The 26278-nt window shown below is 34.3% G+C and overlaps 3 protein-coding genes and 2 non-coding genes across 5 annotated transcripts; 3 read left to right on the top strand and 2 right to left on the bottom strand.

Moving 5' to 3' along the window:
- The first annotated feature begins 1967 nt into the window (after positions 1-1967).
- LOC101508194 (alkane hydroxylase MAH1-like) lies at positions 1968-6178 on the top strand. The gene is made up of 2 exons (XM_012713466.3): positions 1968-2676; positions 5317-6178. The coding sequence occupies exons 1-2, from the start codon at positions 2004-2006 to the stop codon at positions 6063-6065; spliced, it is 1422 nt and encodes a 473-aa protein (XP_012568920.2). The 5' UTR covers positions 1968-2003; the 3' UTR covers positions 6066-6178.
- An 8334-nt stretch (positions 6179-14512) lies between these two features.
- On the top strand, positions 14513-14983 carry LOC140919681 (uncharacterized). Its single transcript, XM_073366288.1, has one exon. It carries the CDS (start codon positions 14513-14515, stop codon positions 14981-14983), a length of 471 nt encoding a protein of 156 aa, XP_073222389.1.
- On the bottom strand, positions 14899-15004 carry LOC113785926 (small nucleolar RNA R71). The gene has a single exon (XR_003472106.1). It is a non-coding gene; the product is annotated as a small nucleolar RNA R71 (small nucleolar RNA).
- Positions 15005-16916: 1912 nt separating this feature from the next.
- Positions 16917-17387, top strand: LOC140919680 (uncharacterized). The gene has a single exon (XM_073366287.1). It carries the CDS (start codon positions 16917-16919, stop codon positions 17385-17387), a length of 471 nt encoding a protein of 156 aa, XP_073222388.1.
- Positions 17303-17408, bottom strand: LOC113785925 (small nucleolar RNA R71). Its single transcript, XR_003472105.1, has one exon. It is a non-coding gene; the product is annotated as a small nucleolar RNA R71 (small nucleolar RNA).
- Between the last annotated feature and the right edge of the window lie 8870 nt (positions 17409-26278).

Below are 26278 nucleotides of genomic sequence, written 5' to 3'. Positions count from 1 at the left end.
AATTGTATTAAATAAGAAAATTTTGCGCCAAGATTCAAGTATTGATTTGACTAAATAATTGAAATTATTTTGAAAAAAATTGAAAAAGGAGAATTTTTTATTAGAAAATATTACTAAATGCTGTATTAGTTAAGAATCTAAATATAGAAAAGGAAAAAAAAATAAAGTTGAGTAATTCAAATTTTATGATTGTAAAAAATAAAACTTTTTACTAACACTTGTTAACATAATTTATTTTTATCAATCAAAGTAATTTTAATGATAAATTTGATAATTTTTTCCATGAAATTTAAACTTGATATCTTTTAAAGTAACAAAATTAACTTTTACCAATGAACTAGTATTTTAATTATAATTAAAATAATTCACTTTTTATTTTTAAAAAGAAAGAACTAGCAAAACTTAGAAAGGTTCTTATTAGGGATAAAATTGAAAAAATAAAATTAATATTTAAAAATTTAAAAATAATTGTTTAAACAGTTTTCCTTTTTTATAAATACAACTGTTGTATTAAAACGGAAGGAATATAAAGAACCTATCTTCCGTAATTTTCATCTTGGTATAAATGTCAGTCGCATACACATTTATTTTCGTTTTTTTGCTTACTTACAAGTTACAACGAATTCACAACCGAGTTAATGGTCCCAAAAACATATTACTTCTCATAAGTGAAAATTGATAGACAAAAATAGATTTATATGAAATACATTTACTTTTATTGGTTAATTTTTTTTTATATATCAGTGTGGGAGAAAAAAAAATTATACTCCTTTGTCTTTTCTTATAAAACTCTTTTTTCATTTTTTTATCATTAATATACAATCTTTCACAAAATACAACATGTGTGAGTTATTTCTTTAAAAAATACTCCTAATTAATTTATTAACTGTATATTCTTTCTCTTGTGATTTCGATAATTATAAGAATAAATATGTAAAAGTAACATTTTTGTTTAAAAATTTTATTAATACAATCACAATTTTTAATGTACGTAAAATATGTTTGAGCATCTTATAATAAGAGAGAAAGAATATATCCATTTCTTAGGCCTCATATCATTGTCGCCAACTCAAAAAAATGAAGTAACCAAAAGAAAACTTAGTAAAGCCTCTTCTAGTGCTTGATTATATTTTAATAAGAGAAATAATGCAGGTACATGTAAGTATTGTGAGAAAGTGTATGCAGCCTCAATATGTTTTTTCGTAAAATAAAAAATAAGTTATTATTTATGTATAATCCGCCAACTCAACCCAATCCAACCCAACCCGTTCTTGATCGGATTAGTTCAACTCGGGTAAATAAAAAAAAATATGGGTTTAGAACTTAACTCAACCCAAAGATAATCGATCGGGTCCAGAATCGGATTTTGTCAAAACCAACACAACTTGCGTACACTCTATCCACGACCATACACCTTGTGAGTAGGAAAAAAAAATGATGTGATAAATGTAATATATTAGTGATATGATAGAAAAAGAGAGATAGACAAAAATTGAGATGTCCAATAACTATTGAAAAATAAATGGTATTCAAATATCAATATTGATAAAAAATTAAGAAGTTTTTTCTTCCATCTTTTCTATGTTCTCAAATACTCATCCGTATAAAAAATGTCTTTAGATTTAGATTAATCAATTCAAACAAAAAATTAAAGACTATTGAGAAAACATTATGAGATAATGACCAAAGAAGTTCACAAAAAATACTATAAATAACTTGCATGGTTGCAGCACTATATACCACAACAATGGCAGTAATCCTGGCGAATTACTATCATTGAGAAAGACTACCATATTTTCTAATAAAGTTCTATTTCTTTGTCCTTAAGAACAAAAGCAAATATTGATATCATATATTATAGTATTAGTTAATTCATTTTCCAACAAAAAACAATGAGTGTGTTTGGTATTGGAGAAATCCTTGTAGCACTTCTTATTTTCATTGTAATCCATTATTGGAGACTCAACAGAATCACACCTATCACAAATTGGCCCATTTTTGGAATGCTGCCAAGTATCTCATTAAACATTTCAAATTTTCATGAATATTCAAACTCAATTTTGAAACAAAATGGAGGAACTATCATTTTTGAAGGACCATGGTTAACAAACATGAAAATTGTTTTCACTAGCAATGCAATGAATGTGCAACACATAACAAGCACGAAATTCGAAAACTATGGTAAAGGAGACGATTTCAAGGAGATTTTTGAAGTACTTGGAGATGGAATTTTCAGGTCTGATTCCCACAAATGGAAGTACAATAGAACACTTCTTCATTCAGTCTTCAAGCAGGTAAGTTTCCAGACATTTATTCACAAAACTTTTGAGGCAAAAGTTGATAGTTGTCTCCTTGTGTTTCTTGATCATGCTTGTAAAAAAGGGTTGCAAGTGGATTTACAAGATGTTTTACAAAGGTTAACTTTTGACAACATATGTTCTATAGTTTTAGGATTTGATCCTATTTGTCTTTCTATTGATCTCCCTGAAATTGCAAGTGAGAAAGCATTTAATCAATTAGAGGACATATTGTTAACTCGACATATCAAGCCAAGATTCTTGTGGAAACTTCAGAAATGGCTTCAAATTGGTGATGAGAAAAAGTTTGTAGAGAATCAGAAAATCATTGATCACATGGTAGATACACAAATCAAATGCATCAGGTCTCGGCAAAGTGGTAAGAACTTCAACTTATAATTTCAAATGATAGAGATCAAAATCTTCCAAGATAATTATAAAACAGTAATTAGTCTCCTTTTAATTAAGGTTAAAATATAATTTTAGTCTTGTAATTATAATATTTTTTATTTTAATCTTCGTAAATTTTTTTATTTAATCTATGTAAATTTAAAAATTATTGTTTTTAGTGTATGTCACTAATTTATTTGGTCACCTGACCTGATTTTATTTGGTCACATATTTCGTTAAGGACTAAAAATAATAGTTTTTAAAATGGCAAAAATTGAATTTAAATAAAATAACTTACAAGAATTAAAACAAAAAAATACTATAATTATAGGAAACAAAATTATACTTAAACTGTGTTTATTAATGATAATATATCTCATCTCACATTTTCTAATAAACAAAATAAAATGTTGTATGCAAAAATCCCGTCCAAGATAAAAATGTAGAAATTTTTTACCCATATCGGGACCACAACATATATTTTTGTTACTTTTGATACTCTTTTTTTTCTTTTTATATAATACTTTTCATTATTTATTATCTCATTGTATCTATTTTTCTCTCTTAAAAAGAATAATTAAGAATATATTTTGATAAAAGAATTTTTTTAGATGATATAATTTTTTAAAGGAATTCAAATCCTTCAATATAAATTACTAGTTTGGATGTTAAATTTAGAGAATTTTCAAAATAAAGGGATTTCACCGGATATTTTGTCCGAGTTATATTTAAAATTTAAGATTTTAAACTCCCTCATAACTTTTTAAAATATAAATCATACAATTGTCCTTATAATATTTCAAATTTATAATTTTGATCCTATATGTTTCAAAATTTGCATATTAGTATATATATTTTTTTGTTTGCAAATTGGTATCTAAAACTCACAAATTTTGCCAATTGGTCGCTAAAGATTTGCAAAATAGTCCCTCAATTTTTCTAAAATTTTAGTTTTTTCCCAAAATTATTTTTAATTTTCGCCCCAAAAATTTTGAAATTTATAAAAATAGCTCAATTTTGAAAGAACAATTTCTTTATCCAAACAACAAAATTTAGAAATGAAATAAATTCAATTGAAGCATTTGAAATGTCTAAAATTCTAATTTCCTTAGAATTTTCAATTATCCCATCCAAACAGATTCTAATAAAAGATTTTTTTGAGGAAATGCAATTTTTTAATAGAACTCAAATCCTTAAATACAAAATACCTTATTTGGATAATAAATTTGGACAAATTTAAAAATGGAAGAATTTCATGAGACATTTTGTCAAAGTTAAATTTAAAGAATTTTAAATACCAAAACTTATTCGAATAAAATGGGGTTATTTTTTACTTAATTTCAAAAAAGATTTTCCTTAAAATTCAAAATCAAACAAATAGCTTTCATAATTCTTATTTTTGTTTTATAATTAACATGTCACCATTAGTAGAGATAAGTACCACTCCACCAACCACCAACCACCATCTTCGACCATCACCGCAACCATAACCAACCACCCACTTTTGGCTCCACCACCACTACTTGTCAGCGCCAACACCACTGCTCCTCCACCTCTAACAACTGTCACTGCAACCTCTGACCACCACCACTAACGATCACCATCTATGAGCATTGCCACCACCACGACTATCGACCTCCAACCACCATCACATAACACTCACCTCTAACCACCGTTGGCCACCTCTATCATCACCACCCACCCACCATCTTTGGTCAACGCCAACACCACCAACTAACCACTAATGACAACCACCACAATCACCACCAACCACCCACCTCTGACAACTACCAACCACCATCTTCAACACCTACCACCACCACCATCACCACCTACCACCCACCACCACTGATCACTCACCTACAACCACCATTTCCCCTCATTGGCACCAACATTGTCCACCGCTATAGTCATTGTCAATCATCCAACCACCACCTTCAACTATTAACTTTTTCTTTTGACCGCTACAGTCACCTCTAACGAGCGATCACTACTACATACGATAGTCATCTTTTATAAATACCACTTTAAACCACTATTACTAAAATTATTATAATTAAATCAATTATAATTTTATAGTATTTGAATTATTTTAAAATAAGTAAAGTTTAATGTAATTTTTATCTTTTCATTTTATATTATTTGTGTGTGTCAATATATTTGGAGAATTCATCATGAGACACTGTAAAGAAAGTGATTTAGTTCAAATTAAATAAATGTTGAAACTCAACTAAAAATTAAAATTCAGAATAGAAAATTAAAATAATTCAAAACTGAAATAGTTTAGGTTTTTGAAAATTTTAGAACGGAGAATGTGAATTTCAAATTTTCTCATTACTTTATAATAAATGAATCATGAAATGGTCTTTTCAATATTTGTAAAGTGGTCCCTAAAAACTTATAAAATGGTCCTCAACTTTTCCAAAATTTCAATTTTGACCAAAATTTAATTTTGATTTTAGTCCCAAAATTTTTGATTTGAAATTTATAAAAGTAGCCTAACATTAAATAAGCAATTGTTCAATTCAAACAAAAAATTTATAAATGATTTGCATTACCGTCTTTAAATTAATGATAATTTTTTTCTTCCCCATTTTTTTAATAAAACAAAATACAATGTTGTATGCAGAAATCAAATCCAAGATCAATATGCAAGACAAATTACAACAATTTGATTTGCTAACTACCATTATGAATACTGAAGTAGAAAAAAAGGAACAACCAAATTCAATAGATGACAAATTTCTAAGAGACACAGCAATTAATCTACTTGCAGCTGGAAGAGACACTATAAGTTCTAGCCTTGCATGGTTTTTTTGGCTAATGGCAACACACCCTTTTGTTGAAGCTAAGATTCTTGAAGAGATCAAAGAAAATTTACCATCAAAAGAAAGTAATTGGAAAGAATTAGGAAAGGAAGGGCTTAGTAAATTGGTTTATCTACATGGAGCTTTATGTGAAACCTTAAGGCTTTATCCACCAATTCCTTTTGAACACAAATGTGCAATGAAATTTGATGTGCTTCCTAGTGGACATAAGATTAAGTCAAATACAATGATAGTGTACTCTCTATACTCAATGGGAAGGGTGGAGGAAATTTGGGGAGAAGATTGCTTGGAATTTAAGCCAGAGAGGTGGATTTCTAATAAAGGAGGGATAATTCATGTACCTTCTTACAAGTTCATTGCTTTCAATGCTGGACCAAGGAGTTGTTTGGGTAAGGATATAAGCTTCACTGAAATGAAAATGGTTGTTGTTGCTATATTGTTGAATTATCATATTCAATTGGTGGAAGAACATCCCATAGTCCCAAGCCTTTCTGTTATTCTACACATGAAACATGGTTTGAAAATTATGGTGAAAAAAAGAATTGTTTGAAGGGAATATATTTTCAAAACAACTTAAATGTGTTTGAATGCTACATGTAATGTTTATGTAATATTTAAATTTGAATTTGTATGTGTACTACTCTATGTTTGTTCATGTTTATTTCAAATGCAAGAATATTAAAAATATATTATTGGTGTTACTGATTCATCTGGAATGCATTACTTAATTAATATTCATAATTTAGAGTTTATTTGTTCCGTGTTCTTTTAAATTAACAAGTCATCACTAAAGAGTATCACACAAGCAAATTGCACATTACGTCATCACCTAAAGTCTTAAGGACGTTTGATGGATCAGGATAAAAGACATTGTAGACTATAAACTATCATATTATATATGTCTGAATTTAATATTTGATAAATCAATACTATATAATAAACTAATCATGAGTTTTATCCTATTGTCTCTCAAGTTAATAATTTTATCCTAAATATGAATTAGATTTCAAACAAGTAAATCAATTGAAATTAAAATATTTTAAAAAAGATCATTACTGAAAATTGTAAAAATATGAATTTTAATTTTTAAAATAAATATAATTTTTTTAACAGGGTGGTTTGGTGATTTACATATACATGTAATATATATCATATTTTCATTCAACTTGCTAGAATATAAAATATAATGTTTGAATTTCATATCATATGAAAGTGTTTATATGTCCATATCATATGTAGAAAATGTTTTTTGAATATTATTTCAATCATTAATTTTTTTTATAGACTATGCTAAATCTAATTAGCTTAATGAACGCTAATGGGCCTAATTAACAAATATTGTAAAATATGTACAATGCTCTCCCTCAAATTTGTAAATGGACGTCTATCATTCCCAACTTGCAAGAAAGTTGGTTAAATCTTTCCATTGGTAATCCATTTGTTAACACATCTATCAGTTGATGCCCATAAGGAATGTAGGTTGTAGTTGTCGATCCACTATATATCAAACTTCTTTTTGATGAAATATTTGTCTATCTCAATGTATTTTGTCCTGTCATGCTGAATAGACTTTGGGCAATACTTATAATCGATTTTTGTCATAAAACAACTTCATATGGCCTTTACTATTTATCTTCAAAAATTCTAATTCAATTTTCATCCACAATTACTCACAAATTCCTTGTGACATAGCTTTATATTATGCCTCAACCACTACGCTAAAAATGACATTTTATAACGTGTCTTTTACAACGCTTATTAAATACAAGCGCTGTTGTAGAATTTTTTTAAAATAACTGAGGATACAACAACGCTTTTTTGACAAGCGTTGTTGTAGGGTCATATAGGGTCACATAGCGCTTGCACATAATGCTTACAACCCTTTTACTACGCTTTTTGTAAAAGCGCTGTAAATTGAAGCGCTCTCCCATAGCTTTTACAGCACTTTTTGAGCGCTTTAAACACAAGTGCTGTAAAATGTAGCGCTCTCACCTTATGTTACATGGCTTTTAAAACGCTTTTTGTGAAAGCGCTGTAAAATACATGCGCTTTCATATAATTAAATGACCTATTAGAGCGCTTTTTATACAAGCGCTGTAAAAGACTTGCGCTTTAAATAAAAATCATTCACTTTAAATAAATAAAAACAAATTTAATACGTTGTCCTAACCCTACGAACCCTCACAACCACATGAAATTGATTCAATTAATGATGGTTTATATCTTAGAGATGATTATCTTAGAGATGATCATGATGTGGGAATTTGGATTAATTCATCGTTTCGTATCGTTAATGGACAAACAAATGTGAATCCCACCAGGAAAAGAAGAAGGGCATCTTAATGTGTTTAATTGTTTTATATAAGCCATGTAATTTGAACTGAGTTCATGTAATTTTATTGTTTGATCTGCCAGAATTGAGCATTTTAGTATTTAGCTTGAACTGTATTTGATTTTTTGCTTATACTTATTTTCTGCTAATATTTAGCTTGATCTTAGTGTTTTATACTAAGTTCATGTAATTTAAGTGTTTGACCTGCCAGAACTGATTTTCTGCTTATATTGAACTTGAAAAAGCTTTGTTTGAGTACTGATAATTTTTCTTGAACTTTAACTGATCATCCCAATATGATCTGATCATGTAATTTAGCATTGATATATATATATATATAGGTATTTAACTAATTATTTTGAAGAAAATACAAATCCAAATATAGGTATTTTACTAATTATTTGTTTTATACTAAGTTAATAGGTCATTTAAAGCGCTTGTTGAAAAAGCGTTGTAATAGGCTTTTTAAAAATAAAATAAGGAGGTCTTTTAAAGCGCTTGTTGAAAAAACGTTGTAATAGGCTTTTATAAAATAAAATAAGGAGGTCTTTTACAGCGCTCTTTCAAAGAGCGCTATAATAGGCTTTAAAGAAATAAATAAGGAAGTCTTTTATAGCGCTCTTTCAAAGAGCGCTGTAATAGGCTTTTAAAAAATAAGTTAAGGAGTTCTTTTAAGCGCTTTTGTCAATAAGCGCTATAAAAGCCTTTAAAAAAATAAGGAGGTCACAAAGCTTTGTTTTATACTAAGTTAAGAGGTCTTTTAAAGCGCTTGTTGAAAAAGTGTAACACCCCGTTTTTCAAAGCGTGAGTGTACTTTTTTTTTTTTAAAAAGGAATTAAAATAAAACAGGAAAGTAAATAAGGTAACACACGTTTGGATAAATATTTAAGTCGTAATACAACGACAAATAAGTTAACAGAATTTACGAGCAGCGGAAAAATTCTTAATCCATGAATTGAAAATATATACATAACAAAAGTAGTACAGTCTTCCAGTTTAAAAATAAATGCAACCCCAAAAGAAAGACATCAGTTCCCTCTGTGACGACCTAGTCTGATCATTTTACAAAACAACTAAACACCCTGAGTGATCTCCACGCGCCCCGTGAGATCCTCCTAACGTAGCTGCAGTCAAGCGTTCCCATCTCCATTTCCGTCCGTAGGGTACGAACCGGTAGGGTCGTCCTGACTCTCATCTGAGAGCAAAGCCCAGATTTTCACAATAATTGTAAAGGTCACCAACCGAAAATAACAGTTAACACATAACATTTAAGTTTTAAATGCTAAAAATAACTTTTCAACTAAGCATGCACCTTATCAGGATTTTCAATATGCGAAAAGTTCATACAATACTTTGCCAATTAAAAATGAAAGCAAAATGAAGTTCTCAACCCCCTAATGAAAACATAACAAATCAAGACATGGATAAGTTAATGAGTAATTAAACATCTAACTCAAACTGAGGATTTTCACTGAGCCAATCGATTGGGAAATCGATTGGGGTGAAGGATTTTAATGAAAACAGAATCCTGGGCTGAAATCAATCGATTGGGAAATCGATTGAGTGAGCACAGAGCCCCCTGGTTTTAAGCCAATCGATTTCCAAATCGATTTGGTCGAATATGGCTGAGTCCCTGACTTAAGGCCCAATCGATTGGGCAATCGATTTCTTAAAGGATTTTTGAAAACTGATTACGAAATCGATTGGCTAATCGATTTTGTCAATTTGGCCAAGCCCCTGTTTACCCATCCAAGCGATTGGGAAATCGATTTCCCTGTGTATTCTTTCAAAAATTCATAACTAACTCAATCACATTCACACGTAATCTCAAATCCTAACACTTAGCACTGATAACGCAATCGCTACAACATCGTTAGTTTCGAAATAGTATTGCAAGCAAACATGTTATCACCAAATTCCAAAATATAACACTTAACATTTATAACACAATTAATACAACATCATGGGTTTCAAAATGGTATTACAATCCAACATGTTATCACCAAATTCCAAAATATAACACTTAACATTTATAACACAATTAATACAACATCATGGGTTTCAAAATGGTATTACAATCCAACATGTTATCACCAAATTCCAAAACATAACACTTATAACATAATTACTACACATGCCAAATGAACCAAAAATTCACAATTTAACAGGGTGTAGTCTCTCACGGACAAACACCTGTGCAGTCTCTCACGGACAAATACAATTCCCTCAGGAACGTAAGTCGTAAACATACCACCTATCACGGGTCAGTACTGTTTACCGAGGTGCCACCTATCCCGGGTCAGCACAACTTACCAAACGTAAATCGTAAACGTACTGTCTATCACGGACCCGTACCGTTTACCATGGTGCCACCTATCGCGGGTCAGCACGATTTACCAAAACATACATAAGTGGACGAGACATTAAGAGGTTCTCCGTTCTTAATTCTCATCTAACTTAAACCAGGGCGTAGTCTCTCACGGACAAACCCCTGTGCAGTCTCTCACGGACAAACACAATTCCCTCAGGAACGTAAGTCGTAAACGTACCACCTATCACGGGTCAGTACTGTATACCGAGGTGCCACCTATCCCGGGTCAGCACAACTTACCAAACGTAAATCGTAAACGTACTGCCTATCACGGACCCGTACCGTTTACCAAGGTGCCACCCATCCCGGGTCAGCACGATTTACCAAAACACACATAAGTAAACGAGACATTAAGAGATTCCCCGTTCTTAATTCTCATCTAACTTAAACCAGGGCGTAGCCTCTCACGGACAAACCCCTGTGCAGTCTCTCACGGACAAACACAATTCCCTCAGGAACGTAAGTCGTAAACGTACCACCTATCACGGGTCAGTACTGTTTACCGAGGTGCCACCTATCCCGGGTCAGCACAACTTACCAAACGTAAATCGTAAACGTACTGTCTATCACGGACCCGTACCGTTTACCAAGGTGCCACCCATCCCGGGTCAGCACGATTTACCAAAGCACACATAAGTAAACGAGACATTAAGAGATTCCCCGTTCTTAATTCTCATCTAACTTAAACCAGGGCGTAGTCTCTCACGGACAAACCCCTGTGCAGTCTCTCACGGACAAACACAATTCCCTCAGGAACGTAAGTCGTAAACGTACCACCTATCACGGGTCAGTACTGTTTACCGAGGTGCCACCTATCCCGGGTCAGCACAACTTACCAAACGTAAATCGTAAACGTACTGTCTATCACGGACCCGTACCGTTTACCAAGGTGCCACCCATCCCGGGTCAGCACGATTTACCAAAACACACATAAGTAAACGAGACATTAAGAGATTCCCCATTCTTAACGCCCAGTTAACTTAAACGATTTTCAAAACAAAATATTAAGTAACCGAGACATTAAGAGATTCCCCATTCTTAACGTCCAGTTAACTTAAACGATTTTCAAAAACAAATATTAAGTAACCGAGACATTAAGAGATTCCCCATTCTTAACGCCCAGTTAACTTAACAATTTTCAAAACAAAATATTAAGTAACCGAGACATTAAGAGATTCCCCATTCTTAACGCCTAGTTAACTTAAACGATTTTCAAAAACAAATATTAAGTAACCGAGACATTAAGAGATTCCCCATTCTTAACGCCCAGATAACTTAAACGATTTTCAAAAACAAATATTAAGTAACCGAGACATTAAGAGATTCCCCATTCTTAACGCCCAGTTAACTTAAACGATTTTCAAAAAAACAAATATTAAGTAACCGAGACATTAAGAGATTCCCCATTCTTAACGCCCAGTTAACTTAAACGATTTTCAAAAACAAATATTAAGTAACCGAGACATTAAGAGATTCCCCATTCTTAACGCCCAATTAACTTAAACGATTTTCAAAAACAAATATTAAGTAACCGAGACATTAAGAGATTCCCCATTCTCAACGCCCAGTTAACTTAAACGATTTTCAAAAAACAAATATTAAGTAACCGAGACATTAAGAGATTCCCCATTCTCAACGCCCAGTTAACTTAAACGATTTTCAAAAAACAAATATTAAGTAACCGAGACATTAAGAGATTCCCCATTCTTAACGCCCAATTAACTTAAACGATTTTCAAAAACAAATATTAAGTAACCGAGACATTAAGAAATTCCCCTCCTTCCTTTTTCCTTTCTTTGTTTTTCCTTCCTTTCTATTTCCTTCTTTCCTTTATATAACCTTTTCTTTTCCTTTTCCTTCCTTCTAATTTCCTTTCTTTCTATTCTCTATATATATATATATATATATATTAAATATAACTTAACAAATATCTCAAAATATCTAGATATTTGTTAAATTACCATTTCACCCGTAACGCATTAAATTCTCCGTAAAGGATTTACCGCACTTAATTTAAATTTATTTATCGACGAGTAATTCTAAACGGTGTCAAAATAACTTTTTGATCCTATAAACTCCATAGTATTATTAACTTTGGCTAAAAAGCCTCCGAGCCAAAATTCAAAACATATAAAATACATAAAGTGTACTTCAAAATTATGGGTCTTACAAAAAGCGCTGTAATAGGCTTTTAAAAAATAAGTTAAGGAGGTTTTTTACAGCGCTCTTTCAAAGATCGCTGTAATAGGCTTTTAAAAAATAAGTTAAGGAGGTCTTTTACAGCACTATTTCAAAGAGCGCTGTAATAGGCTATTAAAAATTAAGTTAAGAAGATCTTTTACAGCGCTCTTTGAAAGAGCGCTGTAATAGGCTTTTAAAAAATAAGTTAAGGAGGTCTTTTACAACGCTCTTTCAAAGAGTGTTGTAATAGGCTTTTAAAAACTAAGTTATGGAGGTCTTTTACAGCGCTCTTTCAATGACGTGTAATAGGGTTTTATATATAATAGTAAACCGCTTCAGTTTCCTCTTCATTTCGTAAACTCCACTACGCTTCAGAGTCCTCCTCATCTTCATTGTCCTTCTCACTGCGAACCCTACTGTCCATACGAACCATATTGCCAATCATCTCCATTGCGAACCATCTCCGTCTTTGTTACTATCCTTACCAACTCTCATTCAAATACTATCCCTAAACCCTAAACCTTAAAACGCTTCAGTTTCCTCTTTATTACGTAAACTTCATACGCTTGTTTCCTCCTCCTCTTTATTCCTCTTCTCATTGTGAACCCTACAAACAATATTGCCTTGTTACTAACCCTCATTACGTAAACTTCATACGCTTGTTTCCTCTTCATTCTCCTTGTCATTGTGAACCACCTTTGTTTCTGCGAACCCTACTCTCCTACGAACTGTTCGTATTTATGCGATGTAACCCTATTGTTCTTCTGTTTTTTAGGTATTGTATTTATTAGTTTTTTGTTTCACTAAAATGCATGTTGAACTTATACTGCTATCAATGCACAAATATTTATTGACTTATATGTTTTATTTTATAGTGCCCTCGTCAAACTAACAACATCGACTGTGGGTACTATATATTGCGATTCATGAAGGAGATTGTTGATATGAATCAAACTATAATCTCAGAAACGGTACGGTATTTTCATTATTTGATTTTCATATATAAACTATGTATATATTTGATTCTAACTTATTTATGTTCAATTTTTATATCGCATAGTACTTTGACAATTCCAGTCCAACATACTCTGAAAGAGATCTAATTGAAATAAAGGAAGACTGGTGTCAGTATGTGACTGAAATGAAAATTATTTGATTTGCGGGGAAATGGCATGCTGCAAGGGATAGTTATATGAATATATGGTAGTTCTGTTATGTGTAGTTCTGATAGTTATATGTATATGAATAGGGCACATTTGAAAAGTTGTGAATATGTAGTTATATGAATATGTGTATAGTTCTGTGTTGTTGTCAATGTGTGAATATGTATATGAATATGTTGTGAACTGATTGTGTAAATATGTAAAGTTATAAAGTTAAATTATAAAGTTATATAGTTCGGTTGTTGTGTACTGGTTGTATGAGCTGATTGTGAACTGATTCTGGATGAAAATATTTTTGGAAAAAAATTTAATAGACATCGCTGTAATAGGTGCATAATAATGCATCTATTGAATGGACCTTTTACAACGCTTTTTCAAAAAAAGCGTTGTAATAGGTGCATAATAATGCATCTATTGAATGCACCTTTTACAACGCTTTTTCCAAAAAGCGTTGTAAAACGAGTATAACAAGCGCGCAATATATCTAACTATTTTATTGCGCTTTTTTATTTTAAAAAGCGTTGTTGTATCTTTTTACAGTGTTGGATGCTACATCACTTATATTTTTGAAAAAGCGCTGTAAATTGTTAAAAAAAGCGTTGTAAAATAGGTTTTTGGCGTAGTGGACTCTTGATCAAGCCACTACATTTTTAGTTTTTACTCCTCCAAGTAACAAGATCCCCATGCAAAAAAGTACAAAAAATAGAAATATATCTTCTATCAATAACTGAACCGGCATAATCAATATTTTTCTTTATTTTAAAACTGTTTATTACTCGCAATTTGTCTAACCTTGTATGCGAGGTCAGTCATCAGCTAAACTTTTCTTTGATCCAAAAATCTAAAAAACTGCGAAACCAAATCGAAAGGATGTTCGAGAAAGGAGACAAAGGGAAAGACAATTAGTAGTAGAAGAAGAGGATATGGGAGATTTCTTCATAATTGTCGAAATGGCCGATCCACCACGACCTGAATGCACCATCGGAGAGTATGGGAATCGAAATAGAAGCCGTGCTCGCTTGGTTATCCGTAACCCACCAATTACAGTCAACAAGTTTGAAGTGAGCCCCGCTCTATACCGAGAGTTGAAGGAGATTCATTTTTCCAGTAAACGTAACGAAGATGTCAATAGATACCTCACGAACTTCTTTGAATTATGTGAAACAGTGAAAGTGGATGGTTGTTCTGAAGAAGGCAAGATGTTGAGACTATTTTCATTTTCATTGAAAGATGATGCTAAGGAGTGGCTTAATTCCTTTTATGTCAGTAGCACCACCACATGGGATGACCTTGAAGATAAGTTTCAGAACAATACTTTCCCCCAGCTGTGTTTTTTAGAAAGAGGCAAGAGATTTCCAGTTACAAACAGAAAGAAGGAGAATCTCTTTGTGACACTTACAAGAGGTTCAAGAGTTTACTAGCAGGATGCCCCAATCATGCTTATGACGACATTGCTGAGATGCAAATAATCTATAATGGTTTGAGACCTAGCACTAGAATTATGGTGGATGCTACAGCAGGTGGTTCTTTGAATTACAAAACCCATCAGAAACACGAAAAATTATTGAGATCATGGCGCCAAATGAACAAATGATGTTGTATTATAGAGGTGGTGGGTCAACAAGTGGTATATTGGAATTGAATGTCATGGATGTTGGGTTGGCTCCAGGCAGGTCTCTCTCAAAACAGATAGAAGATGTTATCACCTTTGAGATAAAGAAGGGGATGGCAGCTCTAAATATACAATCCCGAGTGGCCCCTACCAAATTATTGAAACACACTGATGAAAATGAGGCTTGTGAAGCATCAGATGAAAATAATACAGAAGAACTAAAAGAGGTGAATTTTGTGGCTAATAACGGGAAACAGAACAATCCCTACTTTAGTACGTACAACCCTGGTTGAAGAAATCATCCAAATTTTTCTTGGAGAGATCAATAGGGTGGATCTCAGGGTCAACAAGGAGCTCAAGCAAGTCAAGCCCCACCTCGAAAAGCTGCTTGGGAGAGTGCTATTGAGAAGTTAGTAACAATCACAAGTTCTTTCATTGAAGAGTCAAGAGCCATCCACAAAAATCACTCTACGTCAATAAAGAATCTAGAGACCCAACTGGGTCAACTTGCTCAACAAATGGCACAAAGTGCGCCTGGAAATTTGCCTAGTAACACAGTTCTGAATCCACGAAAAAATGTCAATGCAGGGACAACAGGGAGTGGCAAGGTAAGTGAACAAGTACCACCTAAATTCAAATAAAGTGGAAGTACTTCAACTTCAACCCACTCGGAGGAAATGGTCACCCCGACATCAGTTGAGGAGCACATCGCTCTTGAAAATGAGGAAGAACATGTGGTACAAAAATAGGAGACACTGCCAAAACCAGAAATCTGACTTCCGTTTCCTCAAAGATTAAAAAGGGAAGAAACTGAAAAACAATTCAGTAAATTTCTTGATGTTTTTAAAAAAATGCAAATTAACATTCCTTTTCCAGAAGCACTAGAACAGATGCCGACATACGCCAAGTTCATGCAGGAGATTCTGTCAAAGAAGAGAAAAATTGGCGGTGAAATAGTGATGTTTATGGAAGAGTGCAGTGTTATTCTACAGAGGAAGCCGCCACCTAAGCTCAAGGATCCTGGAAGCTTCTCGATTCCTTGCACTATTGGTTATAGAACATTTTGGAAATCCCTGTATGATCTTGGGGGTAGTTTGAGTCTTATGCCCCTTTCTATATACAAAAGATTAGGCATTGGAAGAGTCAAAGACACACAACGGGTGTTATAGTTTGTAGATTATTCAATGAAACACCAATATGGGGTGGTGGAAGATGTGTTGGTCAAAGTAGATAAGTTCATTTTTCCAGTGGATTTTGTGGTACTAGACATGGAGGAAGACAATGATACCCCCTTGATCTTGGAGTAAAAAGCGTTGTTGTATCTTTTTACAGTGTTGGATGCTACATCACTTATATTTTTGAAAAAGCGCTGTAAATTGTTAAAAAAAGCGTTGTAAAATAGGTTTTTGGCGTAGTGGACTCTTGATCAAGCCACTACATTTTTAGTTTTTACTCCTCCAAGTAACAAGATCCCCATGCAAAAAAGTACAAAAAATAGAAATATATCTTCTATCAATAACTGAACCGGCATAATCAATATTTTTCTTTATTTTAAAACTGTTTATTACTCGCAATTTGTCTAACCTTGTATGCGAGGTCAGTCATCAGCTAAACTTTTCTTTGATCCAAAAATCTAAAAAACTGCGAAACCAAATCGAAAGGATGTTCGAGAAAGGAGACAAAGGGAAAGACAATTAGTAGTAGAAGAAGAGGATATGGGAGATTTCTTCATAATTGTCGAAATGGCCGATCCACCACGACCTGAATGCACCATCGGAGAGTATGGGAATCGAAATAGAAGCCGTGCTCGCTTGGTTATCCGTAACCCACCAATTACAGTCAACAAGTTTGAAGTGAGCCCCGCTCTATACCGAGAGTTGAAGGAGATTCATTTTTCCAGTAAACGTAACGAAGATGTCAATAGATACCTCACGAACTTCTTTGAATTATGTGAAACAGTGAAAGTGGATGGTTGTTCTGAAGAAGGCAAGATGTTGAGACTATTTTCATTTTCATTGAAAGATGATGCTAAGGAGTGGCTTAATTCCTTTTATGTCAGTAGCACCACCACATGGGATGACCTTGAAGATAAGTTTCAGAACAATACTTTCCCCCAGCTGTGTTTTTTAGAAAGAGGCAAGAGATTTCCAGTTACAAACAGAAAGAAGGAGAATCTCTTTGTGACACTTACAAGAGGTTCAAGAGTTTACTAGCAGGATGCCCCAATCATGCTTATGACGACATTGCTGAGATGCAAATAATCTATAATGGTTTGAGACCTAGCACTAGAATTATGGTGGATGCTACAGCAGGTGGTTCTTTGAATTACAAAACCCATCAGAAACACGAAAAATTATTGAGATCATGGCGCCAAATGAACAAATGATGTTGTATTATAGAGGTGGTGGGTCAACAAGTGGTATATTGGAATTGAATGTCATGGATGTTGGGTTGGCTCCAGGCAGGTCTCTCTCAAAACAGATAGAAGATGTTATCACCTTTGAGATAAAGAAGGGGATGGCAGCTCTAAATATACAATCCCGAGTGGCCCCTACCAAATTATTGAAACACACTGATGAAAATGAGGCTTGTGAAGCATCAGATGAAAATAATACAGAAGAACTAAAAGAGGTGAATTTTGTGGCTAATAACGGGAAACAGAACAATCCCTACTTTAGTACGTACAACCCTGGTTGAAGAAATCATCCAAATTTTTCTTGGAGAGATCAATAGGGTGGATCTCAGGGTCAACAAGGAGCTCAAGCAAGTCAAGCCCCACCTCGAAAAGCTGCTTGGGAGAGTGCTATTGAGAAGTTAGTAACAATCACAAGTTCTTTCATTGAAGAGTCAAGAGCCATCCACAAAAATCACTCTACGTCAATAAAGAATCTAGAGACCCAACTGGGTCAACTTGCTCAACAAATGGCACAAAGTGCGCCTGGAAATTTGCCTAGTAACACAGTTCTGAATCCACGAAAAAATGTCAATGCAGGGACAACAGGGAGTGGCAAGGTAAGTGAACAAGTACCACCTAAATTCAAATAAAGTGGAAGTACTTCAACTTCAACCCACTCGGAGGAAATGGTCACCCCGACATCAGTTGAGGAGCACATCGCTCTTGAAAATGAGGAAGAACATGTGGTACAAAAATAGGAGACACTGCCAAAACCAGAAATCTGACTTCCGTTTCCTCAAAGATTAAAAAGGGAAGAAACTGAAAAACAATTCAGTAAATTTCTTGATGTTTTTAAAAAAATGCAAATTAACATTCCTTTTCCAGAAGCACTAGAACAGATGCCGACATACGCCAAGTTCATGCAGGAGATTCTGTCAAAGAAGAGAAAAATTGGCGGTGAAATAGTGATGTTTATGGAAGAGTGCAGTGTTATTCTACAGAGGAAGCCGCCACCTAAGCTCAAGGATCCTGGAAGCTTCTCGATTCCTTGCACTATTGGTTATAGAACATTTTGGAAATCCCTGTATGATCTTGGGGGTAGTTTGAGTCTTATGCCCCTTTCTATATACAAAAGATTAGGCATTGGAAGAGTCAAAGACACACAACGGGTGTTATAGTTTGTAGATTATTCAATGAAACACCAATATGGGGTGGTGGAAGATGTGTTGGTCAAAGTAGATAAGTTCATTTTTCCAGTGGATTTTGTGGTACTAGACATGGAGGAAGACAATGATACCCCCTTGATCTTGGAGAGACCATTCTTAGCAACAAGGAGAGCTATGATTGATGTGGCGGATGACACCTTAATATTTAAGGTAAATGAGGAAACAGTTACATTCAATATTCTAAAATCCATAGAGTATTCAAACAAAGGAGAAGGGTGCAACTGAATTGAGATTTTCAATTCGATAGTCGATGAAGAAGTTGAACCTCAAGGACCCACTGCCGTTAGAAAAAATGTTATGCCTACCCCAAGATGTTGTTAAAGATGGTGAAGATCCAAGAGTAAAAGATGTTTTATTCATGTTAGAAGCATCATCATCCCACTCTTCCCCACTTCCATACTACATGGGAGGAGTTGAAAGGGAATGAAGACGAATATATAGAGAAAAAGAAAGAGACGCCACTAGATCAACTCAAGCAATTTCCACATCACTTGAAATATCTACCCCTTGGTGAGAAAGATGATGTGTTCTTTGTGTCATACAATACACCTTAACAATGGTTGAGGCGTCAAGGTAATGAATTTAAAGAAGCGTTTCGTGGGAGGCAACCCATAGGTAGAGGTAACTTTTATTTTTGCAATATTTTGTTTTTTTATTTGAATTTGTTTCTTTTTAATTGTGTGTAAATGTGCACTACGATGAAGATTTTTTAACAACTTGAAGCTAGTCTTAAACTATTTATTTCAGATTTTGAAATTTAAACTTTATTTCTTTGCTTATATCATTGCTCAATTCGATAAGTTTCACTAATGCATGCATTGTTGATTACTCTTTGGTTATCGAAGTCTCGCTTGTCATTTTTTTTTTAAAAAAGCTAAATGAATTTTGTAGTGGCATGTTTGGCATCACTTAGATAGTTCATACTATTTTTTATTCCTAGCTATGAGCTTTTGAGCCTAAACACATTAATTTTTTTTGTGTGATTATCTAGACATGTGTTATTCCTTCAGAACTTGCACTACTTATAACTTTCATCACTTGTAATTTATGCATACACTAAGACAATTTTATTTTGTCGTTTGAGCCTTTCTAACTATCCTATGCAAATTTTATCCTTTGGTAGCCACTTTGAGCCTTGCCCTTTTATTTCGGTTAGCAGCCACATTACAAGCCAAAAATCTGACTTTAATTAAATCACCTTACTTGGAGTTAGGTAGAAAAAAAAAATTATCGTCTTGGTAAAATTCTAAGTTTGGGGTTGCTCATGGGATATCAACCTTTTAAGTTTAGGGTGGTGATTCTCACAAAAAGAAAAAAAATCAAGAAAGACAAAAAAAATCAATTTTGTACTTTGATAAATAATATTTGTTTTGGTTCTTTTGTCAATGTTTTGAGAATCTCCACAATGAAAAGGTGAAGAAAAATAAAAAGTGGTAGAATATTTTAAAAATGTATGCCTAACTCCAAGTAGTAAAGCCTATTATCCCAAAATGTTCTACTCTTACCTAAGACCCATTACAACCCGAAAGTCCTCCAAATGTGTATGTGTTTGCTTCATTGTGATTGCTAACTATAATTTTTTCAAGCTTATGGTAGCGTGATGCATGTTCTAGGATTTGAGTGATAAATTCATAACCCTTGCTAAACACTTGTAAGAAACTTTGGTGAGATTGTGTGAAGAGAGAGTTGAACTAGATGAATGAATGCTAAAGTATACAAATTGTGTTGTTTTTTTATAAGCAACCATGGAGCATGATGAATGTTTTGTAGTAGATGGAACTTTGAGAATTGAGTTTGATTTGATTTGAGATATTTTGATATATTTGATATTTGATATATTTTGTTAATTGATATATTTTGTTAATTTTATTTCTTTGATTTAATTGATATATTTTGTTAATTTTATTTCTTTGATTTAATTGATATATTTTGTTAATTGATATATTTCTTTGATTTGATGAACTTTGATTTAATGAATGCTTATTTCATTGATTTAATGAGTTTATTGAATTATTTTTCTCATCTATGTGCTTAATGCTTTCTATTGCTTGATCAATATTAAAATGTTCTACGATTTGTATTTTGAAACGGAAGTGGACTTTATGAATGTTTGAGATGAGAAATTCATGAATTTGTAGTCTAGGGATAGATATAGGTCATGAAACCAATTAAATTAGTTGTAGATGCAATAGTTTAAAAAGATAATTCATGTACAGTAATGCTTAATTCTAATCTTAAATTCACTAAGGAGTTAGGGATTACTAGTGAATTAACGGTTCTGTCAATAAGACATTAGAGCAAGAATAATAAAGAGAATTCGGTAATAATTCAATAACTATGATCAAATTAGATACCAAGGTCTGATTCGAAGTGAAACTCATCCCTGACATTTTTCTTATCATAAAGGATCAATTTTATTACTATTGTTAATTTCAAATATTATTTCAATCAATTCGGAAACTTTTTGTTTAATTTTAGTAATTAAATATAATTCGATAGTAAAACGCAATCCTTGAGTTCGACACTCGGTACTACCGTTTTATTATTACTTGCAACGATTTAGTACACTTGCTAAAACGCTATCAATCCTATTGAAATTCAATTTAAGAAATTAGAGTATTAATATAATCAAATAAGCATAAATAGAAGCATGAAGCAAAATTGACAATGTAACCTAAATCTCAAGGAGTTGATGAAACTGTGAACTCGTGGATTAATCTTATAAAATTAGTCTTCCATGAAATTAAAATAAAAAATGTTTATTTCTTTTATCAATCTGAATCCGAAAATTTCATGCCGCAGAAAGGAAAGAAAACTCTCAATATATAGTACTCGATTTTGGGCCTTAAAAACAAGTGGCACACTATTTAAAATTATTACAAAAGTCCAGATTACGAAATCTGCAATTTAGGCCCAGTAAAGTTCGGCATTGCGCTTTTATTCCAACACAAAAATTGTAGCTCTGATTTTTAGCTTTCCAACGCCTGCTCGTATGCGCCAATCCGTTATCCAGAGCTCAAGTTATGGCCTATAGGGCGAGCAAGGTTCAAAATGCAAATAATAAAATTATAATTCAATTTCGACACAAAGATTAGAAACAAACTGTAAGACCTGTAATTTTAAATTATACTTTATGTATTTTAGTGGATTGTGGTATTGAACTCAGGGGCTTTTTAGCCAAGTTATTAATATTTTGGAGTTTATATGATCAAAAAGATATTTTGATGTCCGATTAGAATTACTCGTCGATAAATAAATTAAATTAACTACGGCGAATCTTTTACGAAGAATTTTATGCGTTACGGGTGAAATGGTAATTTTAATGAATATGAAGATATTTGTTAAGTTAAAATCAAGATATATATATATATATATATATATATATATATACATTTATGTATATATGTTTGTTTGGAGAGAATAGAAAGAAAGCAAATTAGAAGGAAGGAAAAGGAAAAGAAAAGGTTATATAAAGGAAAGAAGGAAAAAGGAAGAAAGGAAAAACAAAGGAAAGAAAACCAGAATTTTCCATCTTCCTCTCCCTCCCTGCGCGAGAACCCATTCTCCCTCCTTCCTTCATTTTCGTTTTTCTTCGCTTCCTTTCTTCAAGATTAGAAATCCAAGGTTGGGTGGGTGATAGAACAAGGATTTCTTAACTCCACTCTTCCTCTTTTATTCGAAAACGAAGAAAAACGGTATTAGGGATTCAAACACAAACCTCTCTGTTTCATCTAGATCTAAGCTTTGTTTCGCGAAGAGTTAGAAGGGAAAGTTGCTCACTACCACGCTACGGTGCTAGGGGACCAACTTGGAGGCGACGTTGCGAGCGGAGATTTTTACCGGATTCACTAGTGGTACCGGAAACGCACGTTAAAGCTAACGTTAAGGTAAGGGCTCCTTCCAAACTTTCAGTTTGCATCTAGGACCTTATCTATGGTTGTATGGAAACGAGTTTTGTTAGGGTTGGAGTCTTGTTTTGGGAAAAATGAATTTACCTCACGTATGTAAGATTTTGAATAAATGAAATTTATTATGTTGATGTGTGTTCATCGTACTTGGCGTGTGCATACTTGATATTTGTTGATTGATGTATTTTGGTGTGAATTATGGATTGAATGTGAGAATTTGTTTGAGTTTGTTTTGTGTGGAATTTGAAAACCATTAAGTTAAATGAGTATTAAGAATGGGGAATCTCTTAATGTCTTGTTTACTTAATGTGCGTATGTTTTGAAAATTGTTTAGTCTTGGTTACTTAATGTTTGTTTTGGAAAATCGTTTAAGTTAACTGGGCATTAAGAATGGGGAATCTCTTAATGTCTCGGTTACTGAATGTTTGTTTTTGAAAATCGTTTCAGTAAATGAGTATTAAGAATGGGGAATCTCTTAATGCCTTGTTACTGGATGTTTTGTTTGAAAATCGTTTAAGTTAACTGGGCGTTAAGAATGGGGAATCTCTTAATGTCTTGGTTACTTAATATTTGTTTTGAAAATCGTTAGTTAAATAAGTATTAAGAATGGGGAATCTCTTAATGACTTATTTACTTAATGTTTGTTTTGAAAATCGTTTAAGTTAAATGAGAATTAAGAATGGGGAATCTCTTAATGTCTCGTTTACTTATGTGTGTTTTGGTAAATCGTGTTGACCCGCGATAGGTGGCACCTTGGTAAACGGTACGGGCCCGTGATAGGCAGTACGTTTACGATTTACGTTTGGTAAGTTGTGCTGACCCGGGATAGGTGGCACCTCGGTAAACAGTACGGACCCGTGATAGGTAGTACGTTTACGACTTACGTTCCTGAGGGAATTGTGTTTGGTAAGTTGTGCTGACCCGGGATAGGTGGCACCTCGGTAAACAGTACGGACCCGTGATAGGTAGTACGTTTACGACTTACGTTCCTGAGGGAATTGTGTTTGGTAAGTTGTGCAGACCCGGGATAGGTGGCACCTCGGTAAACAGTACGGACCCGTGATAGGTAGTACGTTTACGACTTACGTTCCTGAGGGAATTGTGTTTGGTAAGTTGTGCAGACCCGGGATAGGTGGCACCTCGGTAAACAGTACGGACCCGTGATAGGTAGTACGTTTACGACTTACGTTCCTGAGGGAATTGTGTTTGGTAAGTTGTGCAGACCCGGGATAGGTGGCACCTCGGTAAACAGTACGGACCCGTGATAGGTAGTACGTTTACGACTTACGTTCCTGAGGGAATTGTGTTTGGTAAGTTGTGCAGACCCGGGATAGGTGGCACCTCGGTAAACAGTACGGACCCGTGATAGGTAGTACGTTTACGACTTACGTTCCTGAGGGAATTGTGTTTGGTAAGTTGTGCAGACCCGGGATAGGTGGCACCTCGGTAAACAGTACGGACCCGTGATAGGTAGTACGTTTACGACTTACGTTCCTGAGGGAATTGTGTTTGGTAAGTTGTGCAGACCCGGGATAGGTGGCACCTCGGTAAACAGTACGGACCCGTGATAGGTAGTACGTTTACGACTTACGTTCCTGAGGGAATTGTGTTTGGTAAGTTGTGCAGACCCGGGATAGGTGGCACCTCGGTAAACAGTACGGACCCGTGATAGGTAGTACGTTTACGACTTACGTTCCTGAGGGAATTGTGTTTGGTAAGTTGTGCAGACCCGGGATAGGTGGCACCTCGGTAAACAGTACGGACCCGTGATAGGTAGTACGTTTACGACTTACGTTCCTGAGGGAATTGTGTTTGGTAAGTTGTGCAGACCCGGGATAGGTGGCACCTCGGTAAACAGTACGGACCCGTGATAGGTAGTACGTTTACGACTTACGTTCCTGAGGGAATTGTGTTTGGTAAGTTGTGCAGACCCGGGATAGGTGGCACCTCGGTAAACAGTACGGACCCGTGATAGGTAGTACGTTTACGACTTACGTTCCTGAGGGAATTGTGTTTGGTAAGTTGTGCAGACCCGGGATAGGTGGCACCTCGGTAAACAGTACGGACCCGTGATAGGTATAAAAAAAAAAATATATACCCTCGCTTTGAAAAACGGGGTGTTACATTGTGGTATCAGAGCTTTGGTTTGGTTTTCTTTGGGGGCTGTGGAACCTTGGTTATAGATTGCAGGTCAACCTATAGGTTGAGAGTTGTTATCTGATCATGTGTCGGTTTAGGTGGTTTGAGTTGTCAAGTTCATAATTATTATTATGTGCGGTTGTGGTCGGAAGTTATTCTTAGAATTATTGAAGTAGTGTTAAGACTCTACTTGATGATGGTTTTATAGGAAAACCATGCTGCCAAGGAGGAATGACGTTCCGAGAGCCAATGCCAATAGGGATGATCGAATGGTGGAGGCTATGAATAACATGGCTGCTTCTGTTGCTGCACAGACTGCTACCCAGACTCAACGTGATCTCGAAAAAGAGTCAAGAGGATTAAAGGACTTTCGTCGTTACAATCCTCCCAAGTTTGAGGGGGCTGAGGATTCAGAGAAAGCGGATCAATGGATCCAAGAAGTGGAGAAGATCTTCGAAATGATTAACTGTCAGGCGAGAGTGAGGGTCAACTATGCCACTTATATGCTACTATGAGATGCTGAGTACTAGTGGAGGAGTACAAGGTTGTTGATGAGATCAGCTCACGAGGAGGTGAACTGGGAATCTTTCAAAAGGAATTTTTTCGACAAATACTTCCCGATGAGTACCAGGACTAAACTGGGTGATGATTTCCTGAAACTATATCAGGGGAACATGACCGTGGGCGAATATGCTGCTAAGTTTGATTCACTATCAAGGCATTTCAGATTTTTCCGTGAAGAGATTGACGAGCCATTCTTGTGTCATTGTTTCCAAGACGGACTTCTTACCCTTGGGAATTCAACGTTTCCAATTTCTTGTGGAAAAATGTAGAGAAGTTGAGGATATGAAGAATAAGAGAGCTAGTCGAGGAGGGAATTTTAACTCAGGAGGACCTAGTCGGGTGAAGTATCAGAACAAGGGAAAACAAGTTGCCAAACATTATAATCGACCATGTGATAACAACGGGGGACTGAATAACCCAGGGAACCAAGACTTTGGGAGACAAGTGGGACAAGGTATACGATGTTTCCGATGTGGAGAAGAGGGACATTATGCTTATGCTTGTACCTTTAATAGTACTACTTGCTACAATTGCCATAAACCAGGGCACTTTGCAAAGAATTGCAAGGCTCCGAAGGTGGAACCAATGGTGAATGTAGCTAGGATTACTCTTCCTAGTGCTAGAGGACAGGTTTATTGCGTCAGCGCTGAAGTTGAAAATTTATCTAGCAATCTGATTCTATATGATTGTGCGATTACAGGTAACCCCCTAACTACACTTTCTGATTCGGGGGCAACCCATTCCTTCATTGCTATGGATTGTGTAAATCGTTTGAAGTTGTCTGTGTCTGCTTTACTGCTAAGACTTTGACAGTAAATTATGCATGTTTACATTGTCAAATAACTATTCAGAATAGGGACTTCTCGATTAAT

Source organism: Cicer arietinum, chromosome 3 (genome assembly GCF_000331145.2).
Source record: "Cicer arietinum cultivar CDC Frontier isolate Library 1 chromosome 3, Cicar.CDCFrontier_v2.0, whole genome shotgun sequence".
Classification (NCBI taxonomy): domain Eukaryota; kingdom Viridiplantae; phylum Streptophyta; class Magnoliopsida; order Fabales; family Fabaceae; genus Cicer; species Cicer arietinum.
This window is presented reverse-complemented; position numbering and strand designations above follow the sequence as displayed.